The sequence below is a fragment of the Cinclus cinclus genome, chromosome 6, assembly GCF_963662255.1.
Source record: "Cinclus cinclus chromosome 6, bCinCin1.1, whole genome shotgun sequence".
NCBI lineage: Eukaryota > Metazoa > Chordata > Aves > Passeriformes > Cinclidae > Cinclus > Cinclus cinclus.
The window spans coordinates 59,503,426-59,526,071 of NC_085051.1; the positions used below are offsets into that span (position 1 = coordinate 59,503,426).

Below are 22,646 nucleotides of genomic sequence, written 5' to 3' on the forward strand. Positions count from 1 at the left end.
CTGTGGGCTGCACATATGCCCTGTGTTGTCACTCATTCCCATATAAGAGCAGAGCGGGCACAGCAGTGAGGACCCTGCTGTCTCTGTGCTGTCTGATGCCTCAGGTAACATCAGTTCTGCCTTGCTAACCCCATCCCCACAAAGCCATCTGCAGCTCCCCAGAGCTATCCATACCGTCCCTGGGCCACCCATATTCCCCCAGAGCCATCCACATCCCCCAGGGCCAGCTGCATGCCCTGAGAGCCAACAGCTGCTAGTAAGAGACTTCTGACCCATGGCTGCAAGGATGGGCATGCCTGGGAGCAAAGCTACCTCTGATCTGCAAGTTCCAAATGAACAAAACAGGAGATTCACCTGAATATCCTGAGCCAAGTGTTCTTCAATGGTTGATGGGTTACTCCAAGTCACCCTGTGAATCTGTCTTTTCTTCCTTTCCAGTGAAGGTTATGATGTTTGGAAGACAACAAATAGGCTGATGAGCTTGGGTGTCAGTCTAGAAACCCTGTAGAGATGACTGAAGGTGGGACCTCAGCACCACAAGGGCCTTTGTCACTCAGCCAAAGACACAGTGAGAAAAAAAGATCCTTTGGGAGCAAAGAAGTGAAGGGAATGTGCCAAACAGGCTCAAAGGAGGATCCAAATGAGCAGGGGCAGCTAACCTGAAGTTTCAAGGTTAGAACAGGAAGGGACACTGGCTGTAAAACACACTCAAGAGCAGTAGCAGATCTTTCCCAGCATTGCTGACACCTCAGAAGGACATGGCTCTTGTTCTCCACCACCATGTCCAGCCCCAGTGCTCAATGGCCTCCAGGATGAGGTGGGTGACCATCCATCTCACTGGCTGAGTGATGGTCTGCAGAGACTGTGTCTCCCAGGGACAAAGAACTCTGATTTTATAGAGGGGACAGAAAATCTGTATCTGCTGCTCAGTGCTGGAGTAGGGGATTACAGATGGACTCGATGATTTTAAAGGTCTTTCCCAACCTCAGTGATTGCGTGATTCTGTGTTGTTCTCACTTTCCCAGCCTAGGTGATTGCATGATTCTATGTTGTTCTCACTCACTGTCCTGTCTGCTGTAATACTGATGTACATGGATCTCAGCAAATAACTCTGCTCATACCTGATCTTCTCATACAACAGTTCTGATTTCAAGCTACAGGATTAGCAAGATTTTGCAGCACTGGGAATCTGACAAAGTGTGAGACTTCTGGAAGTGTTCTCTGCCTGTTGTGTGTGACACTAGAGGGCATGAGCAAGACAACAAATGCCCTTGTCTGCCATCACTGAGAAGCTCAAGTGTGATAAAGGCCAGCGAGCTTTTCTCAGTCTATCAGTAAAAGAGAAGAAAAGCAGACATGAGAGGTGTTCCCAGGTGGCAGCATGAGTGCCAGGGTGCCAAGCCTCAGCAAGGCCAACTGAGGAACAATTTTCTGAAGGCAATTCCAAAAGCTAATCCACCTCCAGCAAGAACAGGACATTTGTTTACTTCACGGCTGTAACCTCACTAAGACTTGTTCATTTTCTCATGACATACTTTGCTCAGTCTGCATGGGAGGATATGTGCTCCCTGTGTGAGGCAAACACAGGCTGAGGACACACAGTGCCCTCCCTTCAGGTGTTGCTGACACCTACACAGAGGACAACAACTTTCAAGCTGCCCATCAACCCAACACAGATCAGGGTGATCCTGTGGGTTAAAACATGCCGTTATCCCATCATCCAGCTTAGTTTGGGTACTGGGTATGGCAACAGGGTTGTCTCCAGTGGTAGGCAGCACAGCAGGGTAGGTGAGGAAGAGTCAGGAAACCCACACTCTGTTCATGGCAAGTGCTTTCCTGTTGTTGTTTGCTCCACCTCAATTCCCTGATGACTCGGGGAGAGCTCCAGCACGTTCATCTGCCCTTTCACTGGGGATTCCACAACTGCAGCAAATGTTGGCAAAATCCTGCAAGCCATGGCACACACACACGTGTTCTGACACGCAGTCCAGCAGCTGCAGATCTGCCTGTAGGGCAGGATCACAGAAATACACAATTGTTTGGGTTGGAAGGGACCTTAGAGGTCATCTAGTACAATCCCCTGCCATGGCAGGGACACCTCCCACTGTCCCAGGCTGCTCCAAGCCCCAGTGTCCAGCCCGGCCTTAGACACTTCCAGGGATCCAGAGGCAGCAACAGCTTCTCTGGGCACCCTGTGCCTCACCATCCTAACAGGGAAGAATTTCCTCCTAATATCCAGTTTAACCCTGCCCTCTGTCAGTTTGAACCTGAGCTGGGGTGCATGGAAGGAAGAACCCTGATTTACTCCTCTTCAGCTCTAGGACAAGCTGGAGATTTTTCTTTTTCAGGACAAGAAATTTGTACAGGTGAGTATTTCTCCTCCCTTGCTCTGCTCACTCTCCATCTCCTACTCCTTGTAGACAACCACCACCAGTTTTCTGGCAGACACTCCCATGGGAAGGGTGTAGCAGACCTGAGCACCCGGCATCATTCCCATTTGTGCAGGAGCGGAAGGGTGGCTCCAGACTGGCAAGAGCTTTGCTGGTCCAAGGACCTCTCTGTTCCCTCTCAGGGGAACCCAGGCAGTGCAGGGAGAGTGCAACATCCCTCCAGTATGAACACAGTGCCAACACCTGGGGTTCCTGCTCTGCAGGATATTCCATGGCGAAGTCTCTGTATCTATCCCTCACTGACCTGGGACTTCGTGGTCCAAATGAGACCAGTGTATCTGCAATCCACCTCAGCACAGCTAATGACAGACCCTCCTTTACCTCTCTGCACAGATTCCCTTCCAAGAGGGTGGAAAACACAGGGCTAAGCTGCTCTTCCATTTAACAAACCCTGCCATGCCATCAGACCGTACTCGGGTGGAGCCAGCTACAGGGGCAGGGAAGGAGCTGGAGCCCCCACGCAAGAAGCTGTTGGCAGCTTTGAAAACAATCTACTTTCCTGTGTCCTTTCAGTTTCCAGGCCATGTCTCCCCCACAAAGGCATTGTGCAACCCCAACATTTTGCAACTGCTGCCTGACCTGGCCACAGAGCCAGGACTTTGGGCTTCACCCCGTCCTCCATGCAGGAGCAGCTCCAGCTTCCTCCCGAGCCCATGCCAAGGCTGTCTGTACTCCCAGCGTGCTAAAGCTTGGTTTAAAGCTGCATCTCAAGCTTTGCAGGAATTGCTGATGCAGAGGATGGGAAGGAGCACATGAACATCACAGAATCCCAGAATGGTTTGGGTGGGAAGGGACCTTAAAACCCATCTGGTTCCACTCCCCTGCCATGGGCCTGACATTTTCCATTAGCCCAGACTGAAGACTCATCCAAGGATGAAGACTCATTCCAGCCACAGCTTCTCTGGGCCAACTTCCATTGTTTGGGGTGAGTCTGTATATCCTAATCACTCCAGATGCAAATTCATCATTTAGGACACTGTTCCCACTCCTGGAGCACTATTAATGTGGTAAATCCAGAGTGACTCCTTCAGAACATTCCAGACTTGCCTCCTGCAACATCTCCTCAAGCCTTGGCTAACCCCTGTCAGTGCAATTATGGGAGAGATGGAGATGAACCAATCCTGAACCAAATCTCAAAACTGGAGTCTAGGTCAAGTCCAAGTCAAGGAGAGCACAAAGCAAAACATCACATGAGCTTTAGCCACCCATATTTAAGCCCTGTGCCATGACAGCATTAAACCTCCTTGTGCCACAGCAGCAGAAGAATGTAGCTCAGGCAAGGTCACCACATCACTGTTCTGGGAAAAAATTGCCCCATTCTGGTGTCAGGAACAGGCAGTGCCTTTGCAAGGATGGGTCAGGGAAGGTTGTGTCCTTTCCTGGGTGTTGCTGGATTAAAGCCTCTGCACAGATAAACACCTCTGAGTAAGAGGGAGAACTTAAAAACTAATAACAACACTAAAACCTAAACAAACACTAAGGAGTTGAGGGCTTTGCTTTAGAATAAAAGATTAATAAACATATCGACTGAGTCAAGGGGCTGGGACAAAGGCTGACAGCAGTGTTTATTTTTTAGCATCTATCTGTGGCCTTACCAGGCTTTTGCCCAAGCCAAATATTGTGTTAAGGAAGTTTATGAACTGACACATGAAGTGTGGTTGGGTCACCTCCAGCTCAGCCCATGGTTGTCTGAGCATGGTGCCACCAAAATATGTCTGCAGGAGTTACAACAGCTTAACACGTGGGCCTAAGCTATCACTAGCAGAGGATGATGCAGACAAGCAAGTGGCAGAGATTGAGGAGGAATTCAAGCAAAGGACTGGGTAAAGTGTAGGGCTGTTGGCAGACCCACAGGTGTTCCTGTCCCAGCTGCTGCTGAACACACCAAATTCTGGGAGAAGTTAGGAAAAACCACAGCACTGCAGCAGCTCAGGCACTGCTGAGTTCAGCTGTTGCCTCAGTTTTGGCATCTTGTGCCAATACTTGGGGACCACAATGGGCAAGGGGTGGTTCAGTGCTGCTGCTGAGAGCTAAGTCTGAGCACAGAAAGGCTCAAAAAACCAAGGGTGGTTCTTTGTGGAAAGAGTCCTTTAAGATCTAAAACGTCTTGCAAAGTTCCAGCCACTGTCAGTGATTAACCTGTTGCACCCACCACACCTCCCTGCTTCCAGATCCTGACATGAGGAACCAGACCCCCTCTGCAGCCTCTCTTCCCACTGCTTCCATGGTGTGCAAAGCCTCTGAACCACCAGGCATGCAAAAACCACACGGAAAACCCCCCAGAAATAATCCTTGGAGAAGTTTAACAGACCAAATGCAAGTGAATTCATGGGGTTTTTCTCACCCTGCCTCCTTGTTAGACCTTTCCCATGCAGCTCAGTCACCCTGGAACAGCTTCACAGCACAGGGTCTGGATCTCAGAGAAGCTGAACATCACACTGTCTCACAGCATCAGGAGCTGGGGGCTTCACAGACAGGGGGTTGGATGGGAATGATGGTTTAGGGTCTGTGGAGAAGCTGAGACCCTTCGGCTAAATCCCCACAAGCCTGCAAGGATGGACACACGAGAGGCAGGGACCAAGGTGCTACACCAATAAACCCAGAGCTGTGTTTCATTTCACTGCTGATTTGAACACCACTTAAAAAAAAAAAAAAAAAAAAAAGCAGTTTTTACAGGAGAGGGAAAAGCCCAGAAGCCTTAACTGACCATTTTAAAGCTTTTAGCTATTTAATTGTGGCTTTCCACACGCTGGTAAAGAAACCAGGGCTGCTGCCACAAGAAGCCTCTCCTCCCCAAAGTGCTCTCTGCATCCCTGATTTCTAGATGTTGATAAAGCATCTTGGAGAGACTCCTGAATATCTCAGAGTGAAGGAGGACATGCAGCCCTGCAGGTGACATGGTGGCAGTCACCCAAAGGTGTGACAGCCCTCCACGGAGCGAGGAGGTGGGCAGGGGAGCTTCTGAATCCCACTGAGAAGATGCTGTGTTCCTGTTCTCCCCAAGCAGGATCACAGGCATCAATGGCTGCTTTGAACACCAGCTGTAGCTGCACTGCAGCTTCACACAAAAACCAGTATTAGATCTCCAGTCACGGAGCTCTCCATGTGTCCAAGCCTTGGGTTGGGGTCTGCACCATCCATCAAAGCCTGGCAAGGTCTCCATGGGGGAAGAACCACCCAACTCTCCTGGAAAACACTGAGGACTGTCAATCTAAACTCTTCAATTACCACCAGCTTCCCACCCCTGCACTGCAAATACAAGGGAACGTTTTCAGATACCCTGAAGCTAGTGGATTCCAGCTCTGCTTCCAAAATTTATGCCTGCACTCAGGGTCTCAACCCCATTTCTTCTCAGGAAGTCCTCAGCACAGTTTTGGACTTGCCTCAAGGCCCGCAGATCACTTTTGGACATGAAGCATCAGCTTCCTGCTTGCTTTAGGCACTCTTGAAACATGAACTGTAAATCTACACAAAGCTACATGAAATACAAGGAGTTCCCTTCAGTAACACACTTTTGCTCTTTTTCTTATTCTTTGCTGTTTTTCCTTCTCTCCAGCTCCCAGGTTTTTAAAACCCCACAGCGCTAAAGGAAAAAAAAAAAACACCGAACAAGGCAAGCAGGAAATAAAAAAAGCAGGTGAGGAAAAGAAAAAAAACAAAAACAAAACACCAAAAAAGGAGCTTCCTATGGCCCACACGAGTTTAGCCTCTCTGCTAACCACAGCAAAGAGGTAATTCCTGGTGGGACTGGGGGTGACTGTCCCCAGAGCCTCCCGTGGGTACTCACTGGTGCTTGTGCTAGTGCCAATGGTGTTGATGGTGGTGGGGACGGAGGAGGAGGAGTAGAGGGGCAAGTGGCCATTCTCACAAGCCAGGTTTTTGTCCTGCCAGCTGGAGGCACTGACGCTGATGCCCGAGTCCCGAGAGGAGTTCTGCCACCCGTTGAGTTTGTCGTCGGAGTTCTGTCTTTGGTGATAGTAGTGAGCCTGCCCGTAGTCCAGCGAGTCCGAGCGGCCCCGGCCCTGCCCGCCGAAGCCCCCCGACGTGCGGTCCTCCAGGTGGTTGAGCCACATGGCCAGGGCGCTCCTGTCCTCCAGGGAGGTGGCAGGGTGTATCAAGGCGTAGGACAGCAGCTGCCTGCTCTCCTCGATGTGCTGGTTGTGCTCGATCGAGTGCGCCAGGATTTTGGGCAAGAGTTTCATGTACTCGACTTTCGCCTCGATGTTGCCGGGTTTCAGTAAAGGCAGGTGGGTTAACAAGAGGGAGATCACTTTATCCTTGGATTCCTGTTGCCACTGGTTAATGATTCCTGTTGAAGGGATGGGGGGGGGGGAGGGGGGACAAGAAGATAAATGAAAAATTGAAACACGAGTTAATAAAGAAATAACCGAGTCCTGGTAGGGTAAATACAACATGCCAAAGGGATTCCACATGTGTGGTACCACAGTGAGCATCTCCCTGGCAAGCTCCCTCCCTCCAAAACCATTGTCACGGCAAAGTGTGCCAAACTGGATACCAGAAGTTACCAGATGCTCCTGAAAATCTCTAAAAAAGCTACACTACACCCAACTCTACTCCACCACTGTGGTGTTTATTTTAATCAAAATCACGATTTGGCCCAAATTTTCCATATTGTTGTAGATTACAGAAAATACCACACAAAAGCACTCAGCAGAAAAAGCTAACCTTTCGAAAGAACTTGGCTGGAAAATTGAAAAGGTCAAGATTCAAAGGAGGTAACACAGGTGAGGGCCACAGAGGGAAGAAGCTTTCCATCAAGAACACTCTCATCCAACCAGGGTGTTGGTGCATCTACCAGCCCCAAAGGTGAGGAGGGAAGGGCTAAGCTGAAGCAGCCCCAGAGCTCCTGTTCCTCTGTTAGATCACAGCAAATAAGAGAGGTTTCAGAAGATCAGGGAAAAAAAAAAAGAAACATAGGCTTAGATTTAAATATGCAGAAAGAAAAGTCAGGGAATTACAAACTGGACACTTAACTCGAACTCCTGGAAAAGTGATGGAACAAATAATGAAACAACCTATTTGTAAGCACTTAGAAGATAACAAGATGATAAGTGACTGCCGACACCCATTTGTCAAGAGCAATTTGATTTCCTTCTGCGACAGAGCAACTGGCCTGTAAATAGCTGGAGGAACAGGCAGTGCTGTATATCTTGATATTCATTAGGGGCTGCTGCACATGGCTCCCTCAGCAGCACAGCAGAGAGAAACTGCTCTAATGTGGGCACACAGCTCATCTGAAAAACATATGGAGGGAGCTGGTGGTGCTGATTCACTGTCAGACTGGGAGGATGTGCTGGGCAAGGAGACCTGTCCTGGCCCCACCACCACCCAGCATGTCACTGGTGATAAGGGTGATGTAAAAAATGTGATCAGCACATAGGTATTGTGCTAAGAGAAAGGAAAATACTCCAGGAAACTGGACTAGAGGTCAAACAATGATGAGGACTCGAAGGAGTGGCATGAAGTTGTGTCAGGGGAGGTTTAGGCTGGAGATCAGGAAAAGGTTCTTCCCCCAGAGGGTGATGGGGCACTGACCAGGCTCCCCAGGCATTGGTCACAGCACCAGCCTGCCGGAGTTCCAGGAGAATTTGGACAACGTTCCCAGGCACAGGGTGGGATTGTTGGAGTGTCCTGTGCAGAGCCAGGAGTTGGAATTGATGATCCTTGTGGGTGCCCTTCCAGTTCAGGATATTCTATGCTTCTACAAGATTTGAAGAGATGTGAAAGAACATCTGCATTAAGCAGGTGCATACATCTGCATGCAGGTAGGAACAAATGAGGTGGGCAAGAGCCTGGCTTGGGAAGCACCACGTCAGTCAGATACTGCGCTGCACAGAAAAGCTGCACCTGCACACAGAAAAGCCAGCCTGACACCTGTCTGAGAGATGAACACTGGCTGGACAAGCTTCTCTCCACATCTGCTGCTGCCCAGGGAAATGGTGGAGTCCCCATCCCTGGAGCGATTTAACAGCTGTGAGAACATGGCCCTTGAGGACAGGGGTCAGTGATAGCCTTGGCAGTGCTGGGGGAATGGTTGGACTCCATGATTCTGGAGGGATTTTCCAACCTAAACAATTCTATGAATCAGCAACTTGAACTGCAGCAAAGACGGACGAGGTTGGACATGATGAAACTGCCTTCAGTAGGACAGGATGGCAAGGACATTGTGAGATCTCCATCATCAGACGTTTCTCTGAAGAGCTGATACAAACTCCAAACACCTACCAAATCTGCCCAGTACCAGGGCAGTCTCTCCTCCAGTGCTGGCCAAACCCTTCTGTAGAGCCTTCAAACTTTCAAGCCCCTGTCTTAGGCTGTGCTACAGGAGCTACAAGTGAACTGTGTGGTGAAGAACACTCCTGCTTGCTTTAAACACACTGCCCAAAACTTCATCAGGTGAAATACTGAAAAAATCCCTAAAAACTTCATGTTCTCTGTCTTCAGAGACATCACGTTCGCTGTCTTCAATTAATTCTGTACAGGAAGCTGCTCTAAATAATTGATTATCCCTATAGCTTCTGTGTGTTTTTGAGCTAGGGTAACTGAACCCACACCACTGAAATGCAGATCCAGATCTCCATCTGTAGGATCATTCATCAGGTTTGCTCTTGGGAAGGCACAAAAGCAAATCAATATCCAGCTCAGGATATTCAGTGCCCCAGGAATTGGACTGTACAACCCTCGTGGGTCCCCTCCACCTCAGGATATTCCATGATTCTGTGATTTTGTATGACCCATGCTGCTGGCCAGCAGCTAACCCAGCCCTCCCACCACCCCTGACCCAGAAGAGGGCTGTTAAAGCACCACCTTCTCCCACTTAGGACCAAACTCTGGACATCAGTTTCCTGACAGGACTGCAGTGGTAAGCAGCACTCACCCCTCCAGATTCACCTTCCCAGTTCCAAGGCATGCAACTGCTTTAATAGGAAGCCACTAGATGGCTTGCTGGAAACGCTGGCTACTCTCCCTGGAACTTTCTGCACTGGTATTTACTTCTCCACAGACCTCCCCCTCCTCCAGAGCCACTTCCTGAGCCAGCAACAGCGTACCCTGTGCTGAAAGGAGCCAGGGGCACGACGTGGCACAGCTTTGGTGGAGAAGGAACTGCTCTAGGGCAGCAGAGGGGACTTTCGGTACTCTGGGTGTGCTCCTGTGCCCATGGGAATGATGCGAGGTTGTTTTGGTGCTAAAAAAAATGGGATCTGGGAGAGTAACACTCAGCCTAAGTGATGCTGTAAAGGATACACAAGTGTAGTAAGACTCAAGGCCCACCAGAACATATCTGTATTTTCCATATGCAGGTCACTGCTTCAGGCAAGGCTTCCTTTTGGGATGAATCTGATTTATCTGTCCCCTCTCTCTTAGTCAGCTGCCTGGTGAGTTAGAAACATGTCTTGTTTTCTCCCATCCTCCTGCAGAGAGGGATGTCACACCCCGATATTTTATCATCACTCTCGTGGTGGTTCAGCAGCACTTCCTGGCTGGCACAGCCAAACCCCAGACTGGCACTGGTTGGGATTCTGTAGCAGCTCAGATAAACTGAGAAATCAAAGATCATTAAAAAAAAAAATAGGCCTGCAATGCACTGCTCAAAGAAGTTGGTGCCACTTAAACATAGGAGCAAAATATACACAGAAAAAGCAGAGTTTGGTGTAAAGTGGGTGCAGGAGAGGAGGAGGAAGAAGAGGAGGAGGAGGAGGAGGAGGAAGGCAAGTGGCCATGGCTGGACTCCTCCTCCTCCTCACATGGGGAAGAGCTGAGCATGAAGGTCCCGACTGGAGAAACACAGGATGGCGCCAGAGCTGCTTCTTGGGAGCTTTGCCTTGGAACTCCAGGAGATTTGGGGGTTTAAACCACAACCCCAAAAGATGGAGCACTGACCCAAAAGCCTGTGGCTGATGAAGGGCTGGATGCCCTTCCCTGCCCCGGCCCAGGCAGGAGCTGGTCTCCTTCTAAGCCAGCAGCAGGATGTGCACAATTAAACAAAAATGGAAAATAATTAGATCGGAAAGAGGTTTGGCTCTCTCTGAGATGGGGCAGAAGGTCAGGCTTAATCCTATCTGCCAGAAAATAGAGGGATCTGGAGAGGGCAGTGCAGCAGAGGGAAAGCTGGAGTTGCCTGTGGGCTGGAGCTGCCTGTGGGAGAGGGGCTGGCAACACCCCAAAGCCCCTCTCCACCCTCTCCCTGAACACAGGAGACCCCAGCTCAGCCCCTCACCTGCTCCCATGCACTCCTGGCCATCTGGGATATCTTATCCTTTATTGCCAGAACATGCTCTCTGGGGCAGCCGAGATTAGGATGTGTTTTGGGACCCCACATCCCAGGGTCCTGCCATGATACCTGTGATGGGTCACAGGCACTGATCACCTCAGTAGTTCCCCTGGAGGCTGCCTCAGGGAAGCCTGGTGCTTCCCATCACGAGGATTTCACTGCTCTGTGGAATGCCGCAGCTACTGCCAAATCTGAACACAGAGACAGCCCCGAAGTTAGAATCCCCCCCTTGCTGCCTTGAAACCTCCCAAAATCCTTGTCCTGCTCACTGCTGCTACGGAACTGCCATCTCCTTTTGGAGATGAGGTAAGGTAACAACTGACCTGCCCTGCACTGGTAAGGGATGGGAGCTGCTGGTAAGCCTCAAGCAGAAAATCCTGATTTTTATTATGGGACATTTTCTTGGATGAGAAGCTGAATGAAGGTGGGATGTGAAACTACCTTCTACTAAAGGATTACTTAAGTGACAGGATTTTGCTGCTAGACAACCCAGCTGATGCATGTGCAGCATGCCTGTGGATAAATCCAGCTCCAAATATAGCCAAGTCCTGCTTCCAAAACTGAAACCTGTGCTTGTGCTATGAATAGGACCAACACCATCCCCAAAACTGGGGCTTTCTGGACGGAAAAAAGAAGTGAAGTTTGTCAATTTATTAAGTTATTAAGGGACTTCTCTGCCACAGATCTGCTTAATCACTGCTGGATCTCTGCAACACTGTTAACTGCCACCATGTCCAGTGGTGATAGACCCACCTCTGATGTGTCCACACACGAGGAACCTTCCTGCCATTACTCTGAATCTGCTTCCTGAGGGATTAAGGAGTTGTTCCAACCACCAGCAAGGCTCGTGGTTATGATGTCCTGGGAACAGTCACAGTTATCCAAATGTAAAGCCAGACCAGATGGACAAAGGCAGGGATAGACACAGACCCTGCAAAAAACAACATGAGTAGCACACTGGTGCCTGCATTTACAAACCCTGAAGGACCAAACTGCAGAGAATTTAATTCTAGTTTTGATTTTTGCAAGCAGACTTCTGGGCCTGAGAGGGATGGCCAAGAGCAGCTGCCAGCACAGGAACAGAACATGTGGGTTTCACCAGGTGACATGTCTTCAAGGAACAAGGATAATGCCAAGTAACTCTCAAGCACCTGAAGGAACCCAAAAAACAACCAAACCCATCCAAGATAATCCATTTCATTTTGAAAGCAGAAACTGGGTTCTCCTCCCATTACTATACACAACTTATTTCACAGTGAAGCACAAAGCAGGTGAAATGTCCAGAGGAGGCCACGGGGATGCTCCAAGGGCTGGAGAGCCAGGCTGGGAGAGCTGGGGGTTCTCACCTGGGGAAAAGACTCCAGGGAGAGTTCAGAGCCCCTTCCAGGGCCTAAAGGGGCTCCAGGAGAGCTGGAGAGGAACTGGGGACAAGGGATGGAGGGATAGGACACAGGGAATGGCTCCCACTGCCAGAGGGCAGGGATGGATGGGATATTGGGAATTAGGAATTCTTCCCTATGAGGGTGGTGAGGCCCTGGCACAGGGTGCCCAGAGAAGTTGTGTTTCCCCCTGGATCCCTGGAAGTGTCCAAGGCCAGGCTGGATGGGGCTTGGAGCAACCTGGGATAGGTTCCAAACCATTCCAGGATTCCATGAATTTGCTGACTGTGATTTTGGTGAAGGAGTGATATGAGTGATGTATAACTCATACAATAGACAACAGCTAATCCTGAGCAACAAGGACACCAATTTAAAGACCAGAAGTGTTTTAAAAACTGCCCAAAGATCTTCTAAGTGACAAAGAGGACATTCACATAGGAAGCTTGGTATCACTGCCCCTCAATGCCAAGTCAGTGCACTTAAGGGCTCCAGTTGTCAGCAAATTGCTCTTAAATTACTGTTTTATTATGCCCTTGTTTTCAGTTTTCCATAAAAAGTTCTCAAAAGCCCATTCAGATAATTTGCCCAAGCAAGAAATGACTAAGAGAGGGAATCACAGAGATCATAAAGGTTGGGAAAGACCTATAAGACCACTGAGTCCAACCATTAACCAGATGCTCAAATCTGAAGGGCACCCTCCAAGCACCTTCCCAGCAGGGCTGAAATGAACTGCACTCTCAGATGCATTTGGGGAGAAAAAACAGGAATTTGTACTAAAAGTTTAGGTTGGGATCCTTGATCTTGTAAAGTGACATACTGCAGCATTAGGAACTGCAGAGAGGAACTGGGTGCTCCTGAATGGCAATCAAGCATTTCTAGGGATGGACAGCATTGAGGTTTTCATGTCTTGGATGGTCAACAGCAAAAAAGAAATCCAATCCATGCTTAGGCAGTTGGCAACTGCTTCTAGTGAGCCTGGAATCAGCAGCCACAAAACAAGAGATGGCTATTTCTGGGTTTGCAGGAAGGCTTTTCAAGAGGCTTCCTCAGCAGCTCTCAGAAGAGGTTCCCATTGTTCACCGTTTCCTGGATTATGAACCTGAAACTGAATCTGGGTGATGGGCACAGCTATGTGGAGGGCACCCACTTTTTATTATTAGAGGCAGAAAAATCAGCACCTGGACTCCTCCTGCTGTGCAAAGACCCAGCAGCACATCACGACCCACCAGCTTCTCCACACATCCATGGGAGATGCTGCACTTCCATCAAAATACCCCAAATCTGTGGTAACTGAAGTCATCTCCAGCCAGCCCCAGGATCTCACACCTATCCCAGCTGCCTGGATGCCTTTATCAGGGCAAAAGGGGTCAAGAAACCTGACCCTGCATATGAACACAGCCCAACATCCCCTGCTTGGCCACAACATCATCTCTCAGTGAGTGACCATCATCACACAAACCTGAATTCTATGTCTACTTGTTCCAGTTTCTCCCAAGCACTTCTGTTTACTTTCCTTTCCATTTGGATTTATCGGATTTTACGCTTTAATTCATCTGGCTTCAGATTCTGAACTAGATGATCTTTAAGGTTACTCCCAACCCAAACCATTCAGTGATTCTATGAGCGGGGTGGAGAAACCACACCCCACCTCACACAGGGCAGTCTGCTGCAAAGAAAAAGCAAAAGAGCAAAAAAAAAAATCAAGAGATTTCACCCACAAGTCTGAATTTGCACCGAGTATATCAACCAAAGGCAGGCTGCTGCCAGTCCCAGCCTTCCCACAACTGGGTTTACTGGTCTGTGAGATGGTCTAGCTCTCCACCATCCATCACAGAAATACACTCTCCAACAGCACTGCAGACACAAACCTCTGCCCTGGCTCCTGCTGCAGCAGTTTGATTGAAGGTGAAGCACAAAGTGTTTCCAGCTAAAGGGATTTAAATTATTATTTGCAGTAATTAGCACCTGCACGTTGGCCCAGTCACAATACTTTGTTTGGGTGAATTTACATCATTCCCTTTGTAAATTAGCCTCGCTCAAAAGGCCAACATTAAGGAAAACAAAGTGAGAACCTCGTTGGAAACACTCTGTACCCCATCCAGAGCACATCAATACCCTCGCTGTTAAACCTGGCAGCCTTCTCCCTCCACCAGAGGCAAAAGCATCAGAATTTCAGTGCGTTCCTCCTCGTTATTGCAACTGACTCTAATTAAAAGGAAAAACATCCCAACGATAAAGGTTATTGCAGACCTGCCAGCTGCAGCAGGCAGAGAGGCAGGCTGTCATTGAAAACCTGAATCCTGCTCCTCATCTCCCCAAGATCGATGCAAAATCGGAGCCAACACAGGGGAGAAGACACCGACGACGCTTCCAAGCACCTCCAGGTCTGCAAGGCTGGAGGTAAATGTGGAGCCTGTGGAAATCCCACCGACCTTCCCCCTGCTGTGGGTCTGAATTTATGCCTGTGCTAGCACTGACCTCAGCAGGGTGGGAGGACCTAATCCCACACGTCTGAAGGCAGTGGGAGCTGTGCCAAGCAGCACTGTGCCCGCTGGATCCACGGCAGCCAGCACTGCATCCAGGGAACAGCTTCCTCACAGGTCACCAAAACCACTCACCCCACTGGATAATGCAGGATCTGACAGAGGAAAAGCCAATAAATCCCAGTGGCTGGCTTTTTGCTGTCAATCCCTTCCATTCAGGTCTGACAGCTCGACTTGGGGGGGGATTGGGGAGTACTGGTGAAGCTCTTGCCCTGGAACAAGCCTTATCCAGGAGCTGGGAACAGCCTGCAAAAAAGCCCAGGACACCAGGAGGGCTGAGGGACTGCTATGTGTGGGATTAAGGGATCTGCACTTCCCCTCCTGGAGCATCTAATCCCATATCTTTGAACCTCCAGGTCCAACACAATCAGTGCTACCCCAGAATCTTTGGTCTATAACGAGACATAAAAAGGCAACCACAGAATTCCCCTTTCCCTGACTGGTTACTTTCCTTTCCTGGGTAGATTCAAGGCTGGACAACCTCTCTGAAGGTCAGACAGACCTTTTGCCCAGCAGCACCCACGAGGAGAGGACAGACAGACATCACAAAAGACACATGCACCATCTCCCTTCTCCAGCAGCCACATCCCACCTCACACCCTGGCTCTGTCGTGGTGCCAGTGAGCAGCAGAGCACGAGGGAAAATCTGCCAGGGATGCACAGCAACCTCTGGGCTCACATGGTGCTGGCTCCCCTCCGTGTTTCCAGCAGCTACATCACACTTTGAGAGGCTAAAAATACATTAGGAAAGTACTTAATGTTTCTTTTCCACCCCAGCGGCTGCTGTAGAGAAGCTCCAAGTGGGAGGGGAGGTGAACAGGATGCAGGGAAGAGAGGCAAAAAAATGGAGCAATAAGCACAGCACGTCCTGCAAAAGGTGGTGGGCAGGGAATTCCCTGCTGCAGGCAACACTGGTTCCTTGGAAAAACAAAGGCAAGAACCACGTAACCATGAAAAGCAAAGTGTTTCTGACTACAGAGCAGGATTTAAGGTCAGGCTGGACAGGACTTGGAGCAACCTGGTCTAGTGGAAGGTGTCCCCGTCCACGGCAAGGGGTTGGAATGAGATGATCTTTAAGGTACCTTCCAACCCAAACCGGTTTGTGATTCTGTGGTTCACCACTGACAAGGGCACAGAGGAACTCAGAAAGGAGCATCTCCTCCATTCCTAATTACCAAGATTAAGAAGCTCCATGTAAATTAACTACACAATATTCCTTGTTAAATGCAGCAGTGAATATTTAACCACCAAAACCAATTCTGTTCCAAAGACACAACCTTCCTGCAATGGTTCCCTGCATGCAACAGGCTAGTCCTTCACCACCCTGGGTGGTGGGATGGGTTTGTCGGCACACCTGGGTGGCAAGAGGCACACGGGCTGCTGCACTTCATTTTGGAACAACAGCCAGTTTCATGGAATTCTGAAATTGATTGGTTCGGGCAGGGGTACCTTCCACTATCCCAGGTTGCTCCAAACCCCATCCAACTTGGCCCTAAACACTTCAGGGATGGGGCAGCCACAGCTTCTCTGGGCAACTCTTTCAAATACTTCTTCCAATTCTTCTTGGGACACCAGGCAAGGGGCAAATGACTGTATGACATATTAGTTCTGGGGAAATAAAAAGCAAACAACCCCTTGCTCCCATCTCCAAAACCCCATGTGGGATAAGACACGAGCCCTACTCAACTTGGCTGTCACTGGCAGCTCACCTCTCCATTATGCTCTCCAAAGCAACAGCAGCCCCATCAAGGGTTAGCAGGAGCTGGGAATTTCAGCACTGAAGCCAGGCACAAGGACAATCCTCGATCAGATCTTCCAATCCTGTCACCCCAAACAGGTTGATGAAACCCCACCAGCAGACAGAGCAGCTCAGCACCCTCCCCCAACTTGTAAACTCCAAATGGGAGCAGAATGGCCACTATTTCGGCCAAATGCAGTGCAAACTGGAATATCTCTCACCAAAACATCCCTTAACTCCCATTGAGATCCACAAGGACAGAAAAGCCCAGCTCCACTGTGAGTAGAAATGAGTAAGATTTTCATATTTTTCCCACTATTTTCCCCCTCTGCCTCCCGAGCTTGCCAGAGCTCCAGTCATTAGGAGGCTGTTTGTACAAACCCAGAAGTGATGTATTTTTAGCACTGGAGAATTGCATGGCACGATCATTAAGGAGCTTCTGCAGACAGCAACAAGAGCAGGGATTTTTCCTTCTCTAAATTGGCTCCAGCCACTACAGTTTTCAGCCCAAAGCAGACTTTCAGGAAATTCAGGAGGAGCGGGAGCCTTTTTCCATGGCATATTTAAAACTGAGCTGAAGCACACTCGATTTTCACACTGTGCATCCGACGGGAGGTTTTATGGATTTGTTTTCTCGGCTGTACTGTTGCACACTTTTGCTACACAGCATAATACCCTGTATTATCACAACACTCCCTAGCAACAGGACTTTAATTTAGTGCAGAGATTTCCAATGCTGAGAGCATTTCACCGACTCAGAGCAAAGATGACACGCTGGGAAACCTTATCAAAAGCCCCACGGGTGCCAAGGGAATCTACACCACATGAGTGATGGCATTCGAGCTTCTCAACACAACGTGGCCAGCACTGGCACAGAGAACACCTTGGGAAAGAGGAATTTGCTTCACTGATTTCACAAGCCACAGTCCAGCCAGCGTGGAGTGATGTCTGCATTGATGGCAGCAGTGCCAATGGATGGGAAATAAGAGTGAAAACCCAACAAGTGCTCAGTGCTTAGACAGAGAACTGTGGGGAATGGTTCAGCGTCAGAAATGAGAGCTCAGAGCCGGGGGGGGAACATAACAAGGATGAGGTGCCACCTCCTGCTTCTCACTCCAAGGTCAGGAGCAGGACAGATGCTTGGCAGACAAACCAACCAACCTGCTACAAAAGCTGACCTGAAGAGTGAAGCCAACCTGACACAGGACAAGAATGCCCAGTGCCAGTTTCCCTTTACTCACTGGAGTACCCAAGCCCCCAGGCATCATGAGCAACCTGTTCCCAAACCTCAGATGGGATGGATGGATTTTGGGAAGCCCCGGAAAATAATGGCAGGGTCCCACTTGACCACAGAGAGCATGCAAAGGTGCAAAAGCTCCATCAGCACTGTGGATACTGTCAGGTGAGGTGCTGCTCCACCTCTGCCCACTGTGGCAGAAGAGCAGGAGAAAGCAGGAGCACCATCCACGGGTGGGTTGAGAAGGCTCTCAGGGCAGAAATGACACCAAAACCATGTCCCTTGTGGAGAGCAGAGGGGAATCCATCAGCCCTTGTGCAGGCAACGAGGAGACAAGAATATCAGAGCAGCCGTGCCAGGTCTGATGGACAGATATCCTGACGAGATCCTGGGTCAAGTGGCTTTTGTTGGCTGCTGTGCAAAGCCAGCTGAGCTCAGCCAGCCCGCAGAGCCCGGCCCAGGGTAATGGGATGGGTCAGCAAGGATTAAAAGCAGAATGAAACAGGGGCTGCAGATTGCTTCCAGAAGCCCCATCACTCCCTGGAGCCCATGAGCTCAGCAATGGGCTGCTGGTTTTGCTGCTTCTGGGACCTGGGGTACAGGTGGGAAATGTGTTCACTGCCTGCTTTCACTTACACCAGGGTTATATTGCTCACAAGCCTCCACACACCCTCAAATCCAGATTTCTAGTGGAATTTCCTAGGATGCAGGAAGCCAAAGAAATAAAACATGCAATTTCTGTATCTCTTCTTTAAGCCTAATCCATAAAAATACCTGAATCTTCCTGACTTTCAGTGAGGAGACTACAGGCACAACCACAGGCATGGAGGAAATACTCCTCTGACTTCTTAATTTCAATTGCAAAAAGCCTTTTACCAAAAGCTTAATTGAAATGCAGATAAGTTCCTTCAAAGGCTAAAATAAATATATAAAAAATTATCTGAATGTCATAACGGTGTTGCCTAAAATGGATAAAGGATTTAGAAGGGGGGAAAATAATACTAAAAATAAGTTATGAAGAGTATGCAAGGTATTGATATACAGCACATGGTTATAACTGTTAATCATTGAACAGATTCCAGTATAAAAATAAAGAGACTGAAGCTGCACATAATGGAGGAGTTGCTCTATTTATAAACTTCTCTGTGCAAAGGGCAGCGAGGGCCAGGATGAGCCTGCAGTGGAGGCAGAGGGACGCTGCTACGGAGCCTATATTTGAGGGAAAATAAACAAGGTTATTTAATTGATTTATTTTTTTTAAAACATCGTCAACAAAATCAAACCGAGTTGCCCAGGAGCCCGTGTGCCCCAAGCCATGTGAGCAGCATTTCCAGCCCTGGCATGTGACAGCTCTCCCAATTTAGCCAGTAACTGACTCCCTCTGACCTGTAATAACACCGCTCCCAAATTAGAGCCCTCAATTTGACTTGGCTCTGGTCCTTCCCTCCCAGCAACATAAAGCATCCTTTTTCCCCTCCTCTCCCCGAACATTCCTAATCCTGTCCTTTTGCACTGCCAACTCAAACTCCCATTTAGTCTTTTCCTATTTTTTTCTGGGAGGGGAGTGGAGTTATGGAGGGACGAGGGGGTGCAGGCAGCAAAGGGCAGGGGAAAAAAGACCGGTGGAAAAACACCAAGAGACAAAAACAACAACAAAATCAGACAAAAATTCCAAGTTGGTGACATTCAGCTGGAAAAGCTCAGTGACTCACATGCAAATAAAATCTGCCTAAATTCACTGTTGCATGACGCAGGCCACTGGCTTCAGCATGAAAAAGGCCGGGATGAAATCATCCACAATTAAATGGGAGTTTGGAAAGCTGCAAAAAGCAGCCGCATCAGCGAGGCTCCCTCAGCTTAATAGGAAACACAAAGGAAGGAAGTTCAGCAGAGTGAGAGCATCCCCCTGTTCCCCTCCTTCCCACCAACACCTCGCACCATTCAGTCATCCCCAGTCCTTGGTGTGGCTCCTCTGGCATCACACGTCAGTGCTGGGCTCCAGCAAGCTGCTCCCCAGCAGCCTGCTGCCAGATTTTAATGGGCTTTCCTGGAATACCAGCTCAAAAGTAAAGTAAAAATAAATGTGGCTATGTAGCACAGGCAAACACCTCCCCCCCGCCCCCATCAGACAGAGGTTTCTTCCAGAGATTTCTGTCCTGATCTTTGCAGAATGGTTGGAGATCGGAGAGTTAACGTTGAGAAACCCTGGAATAAATCCAGTCCCTCTGCAAATCCCCAGTATACGTGGGGAGGGATTTAAATCTCAGTTCTCAGGTTTGCTCTTGCATTGCAACAATGCCCTAATATTCTCAAATGCTGTCTGAAGTCACATTATAGGAATGCACTTGGAGCGACCTGCAGGGAATGGGGTGCCAGGGGTTCCCCTTATGCCAGGATGAGCACCAGGATCTGCATCCTACCTTTTCAACACGACCCTTCCATGGGGCTGTGCCATGAACCAGGTCACTGCCCTCCTTCAAGCCAAAAATAACTATGTGAGGGGGAAGAATAAACTGAAAAAAGTCATTTTAACCCTGATTGGGAATCACAGCATGGTTCTCAAAAGGCTTCTGGTGCTCCATCTAAGAAGGGAAAACAAATCTGAAAAGAAGAGCTGGCACCTCTGCACCCTCCAAAGTGCTGCTCTGGGGATCACCTGGTGAGTGTTCATCCTTCTGATCTGATCTGGTGACATCCCACCTGCAGTCTGGGATCCAGCTCTGGGACCCACAACACAGAAGGACATGGAGCTGCTGGAATGAGTCCAGAGGAGGCCATGGAGATGCTCCAAGGGTGGAACCCCTCTGCTCTGGAGCCAGGCTGGGAAAGCTGGGGGTGTTCACCTGGAGAAGACTCCAGGGAGAGCTCAGAGCCCCTTCCAGGGCCTAAAGGGACTCCAAGAGAGCTGGAGAGGGACTCTGGACAAAAAACTGAGTGACAAGACAACAGGGAATGACTTCCCACTGTCAGGAGGAGGGTATTGGGAAGACAGGATATTGGGAAGAGGGTGTTGATGCCCTGGCACAGGGTGCCCAGAGAAGCTGTGGCTGCCCCTGGATCCCTGGAAGTGCTCAAGGTCAAAGCTTGGAGCAACCTGGTGATTCTATGATCCATCTGGGATGCAGAAGGACAGTACCCCAAGCATCCAAGAGTGGCCACAACCAGCTGTGAGGCCACTGCACCTCACTTCAGCTACCAAGTGAATCCTCTGTCACAAGGAGAAATTAGGTGACCAGCTTGACATTCATTTGGAAACTGGGTGCTTCAACCTTTCTGGACTTCTCTTCAGGCTGGATGTGCCTGTCTCTGGGATTATCCCCAGTGCTGTGCTTTTGGAAGATTTCAGCCTGAGCTGAAGGCTTCTCAGCACTCACTCCAGCCTGCTGTGGCTGCAGGAGCAGGGTGTGAACAGGTCCATAAAAGGGAAATGGGAGACTTGAGCCTCCTGCCAGTAAGCCTACATTTGCTCTGGAGGAATCTGCACCTCCCGGGGTGGGGGGGGAAAACCACAAACATAGAAATAATATATTGAGGTCTGCAAGTGGGGAAAGGCTGCAACTGCCTGCAGGAGCAGGAGGACATCTGACTGCTCCCAGGCCATCTGGTCACCCACCCTCGGTGACACTGCCCTCCCTTTGCCACCAGATGCTAATTCCTTTCATCCTGCCTGGCCCTCCGCTGGTGTAATTTTAGGTCTGTGAATAGGACCATCTGCCTTTGAGATGCTCGTTTATTTTTGGCTGAGCCCTCCCTTTCACCACTCCCTCCTTAAAGGAAGTCCAAACCAGGCACTGTTGGGAACAGTGTTCCTTGTCTGGTCCTCTAATCACCAGGAATTAACGAGCTATCCTAGAGGATGTTCTGTGCTGCTGCCACTCGTCAAATTGGGGGTGTCATTATCTTCAAAGCACTTCGCAAACACTTTTTTCCTTCCTCCCAGTGTTGCCACCACGAAGTAGTAATTATTCACTTCTCTCTGAATATGGTGGGCTTGGTCCAGCATCCTGGAGCTCGGCCAAGATGTGCTCAGCAAAATTCAACATGGCCAAAGTAAAGCTAAAACAAAGTGGTTTCCTATCTTTGGATGCTGAGGACTGCTACCGTTGCTTCCTTTCCCACAGCAGACATGGAAATGGTAAAAATAAAAATAAATGCTGGAACCACAGCGGCCAATATTTGTAATTTCCACGTATTAAGCAATGCCTGGAGAAAAAGGGAGTTTTGAGGAAAGTTTTGCTTCTATACACATCTAAATGCCATGAATGAAAGTCACTGTCACAATTATGGAAAACAGTAATTAGCAAAATACTGCATAAAAATGCTGAAAGAAATGCTTCTGGCTGGGGTGGCCATTTGGGTGCTCCCAGCCAAAGCTGCACATGGATAAGCCCTGAGAGCACAGCAAGGCCACGGGCAACCCCACCATGCCAGGGGCTCATCTTATCTCTTGGGATGGATGTTGGATCCATCTCCTGGGGTAAATGTGTGTCCTCCTACACAAAGGCATCCCAGACTGCTTGGGAGGATGCAGGCAGGGTGAGCTAGCAAGCTGAATCTGTGCGTCTACCAGCAACAAAATCACTGATTTTCCTTCTTTTTTAAAGTTTTCAGAAGCGTCTGAGAGAGGTGGGAAGGCTCGTTTCAGGTAACCCATTCCAGAACCAACTGGCTTTTTTGTACAAATCCAGGTTGTGCAAAGCTTAGGCAGCTCTACCATTTTTTTTTTTCCAAAGGTGAGATAGGTTGTGGTTCAGTCTGAGGTCTGAGCCAGTTCTCAGCTCTGTTATGAACCTCCAGGAGCTACAGGACATGGAGCCTGTTGCTGGAAATCAGAGTTAGACACCAGAGAACATGTGTACAGGGGAGCCTCCCTCACTGCATGTACCCCACAGGCTGAAGAGCAAGAACCTGTTATGCTGCCAAGCACCACACAGGGGAAACACACCCAGAACTTCAAAGAAGAAAATTTCTGTGCAACGCTTGAGGTGTTAAAATCAAGCCCTGGC

The 22,646-nt window shown here is 49.2% G+C and overlaps 1 protein-coding gene across 5 annotated transcripts in view; it reads right to left on the reverse strand.

Moving 5' to 3' along the window:
- The window catches only part of SAMD4A (sterile alpha motif domain containing 4A), a 95,266-nt gene that overhangs the window by 27,791 nt on the left and 44,829 nt on the right, over positions 1 to 22,646 (reverse strand). For 3 of the 5 annotated variants that reach the window (XM_062495815.1, XM_062495811.1, XM_062495814.1), the window contains exon 2: positions 6,238 to 6,759. In XM_062495815.1, coding sequence (XP_062351799.1) covers positions 6,238 to 6,759 — 522 coding nt within the window. Of the gene's footprint in view, positions 1 to 354; positions 432 to 4,855; positions 4,861 to 6,233; positions 6,760 to 22,646 lie in introns of those variants that run through there. The other 2 variants (XM_062495812.1, XM_062495816.1) reach the window with 2 other exon arrangements.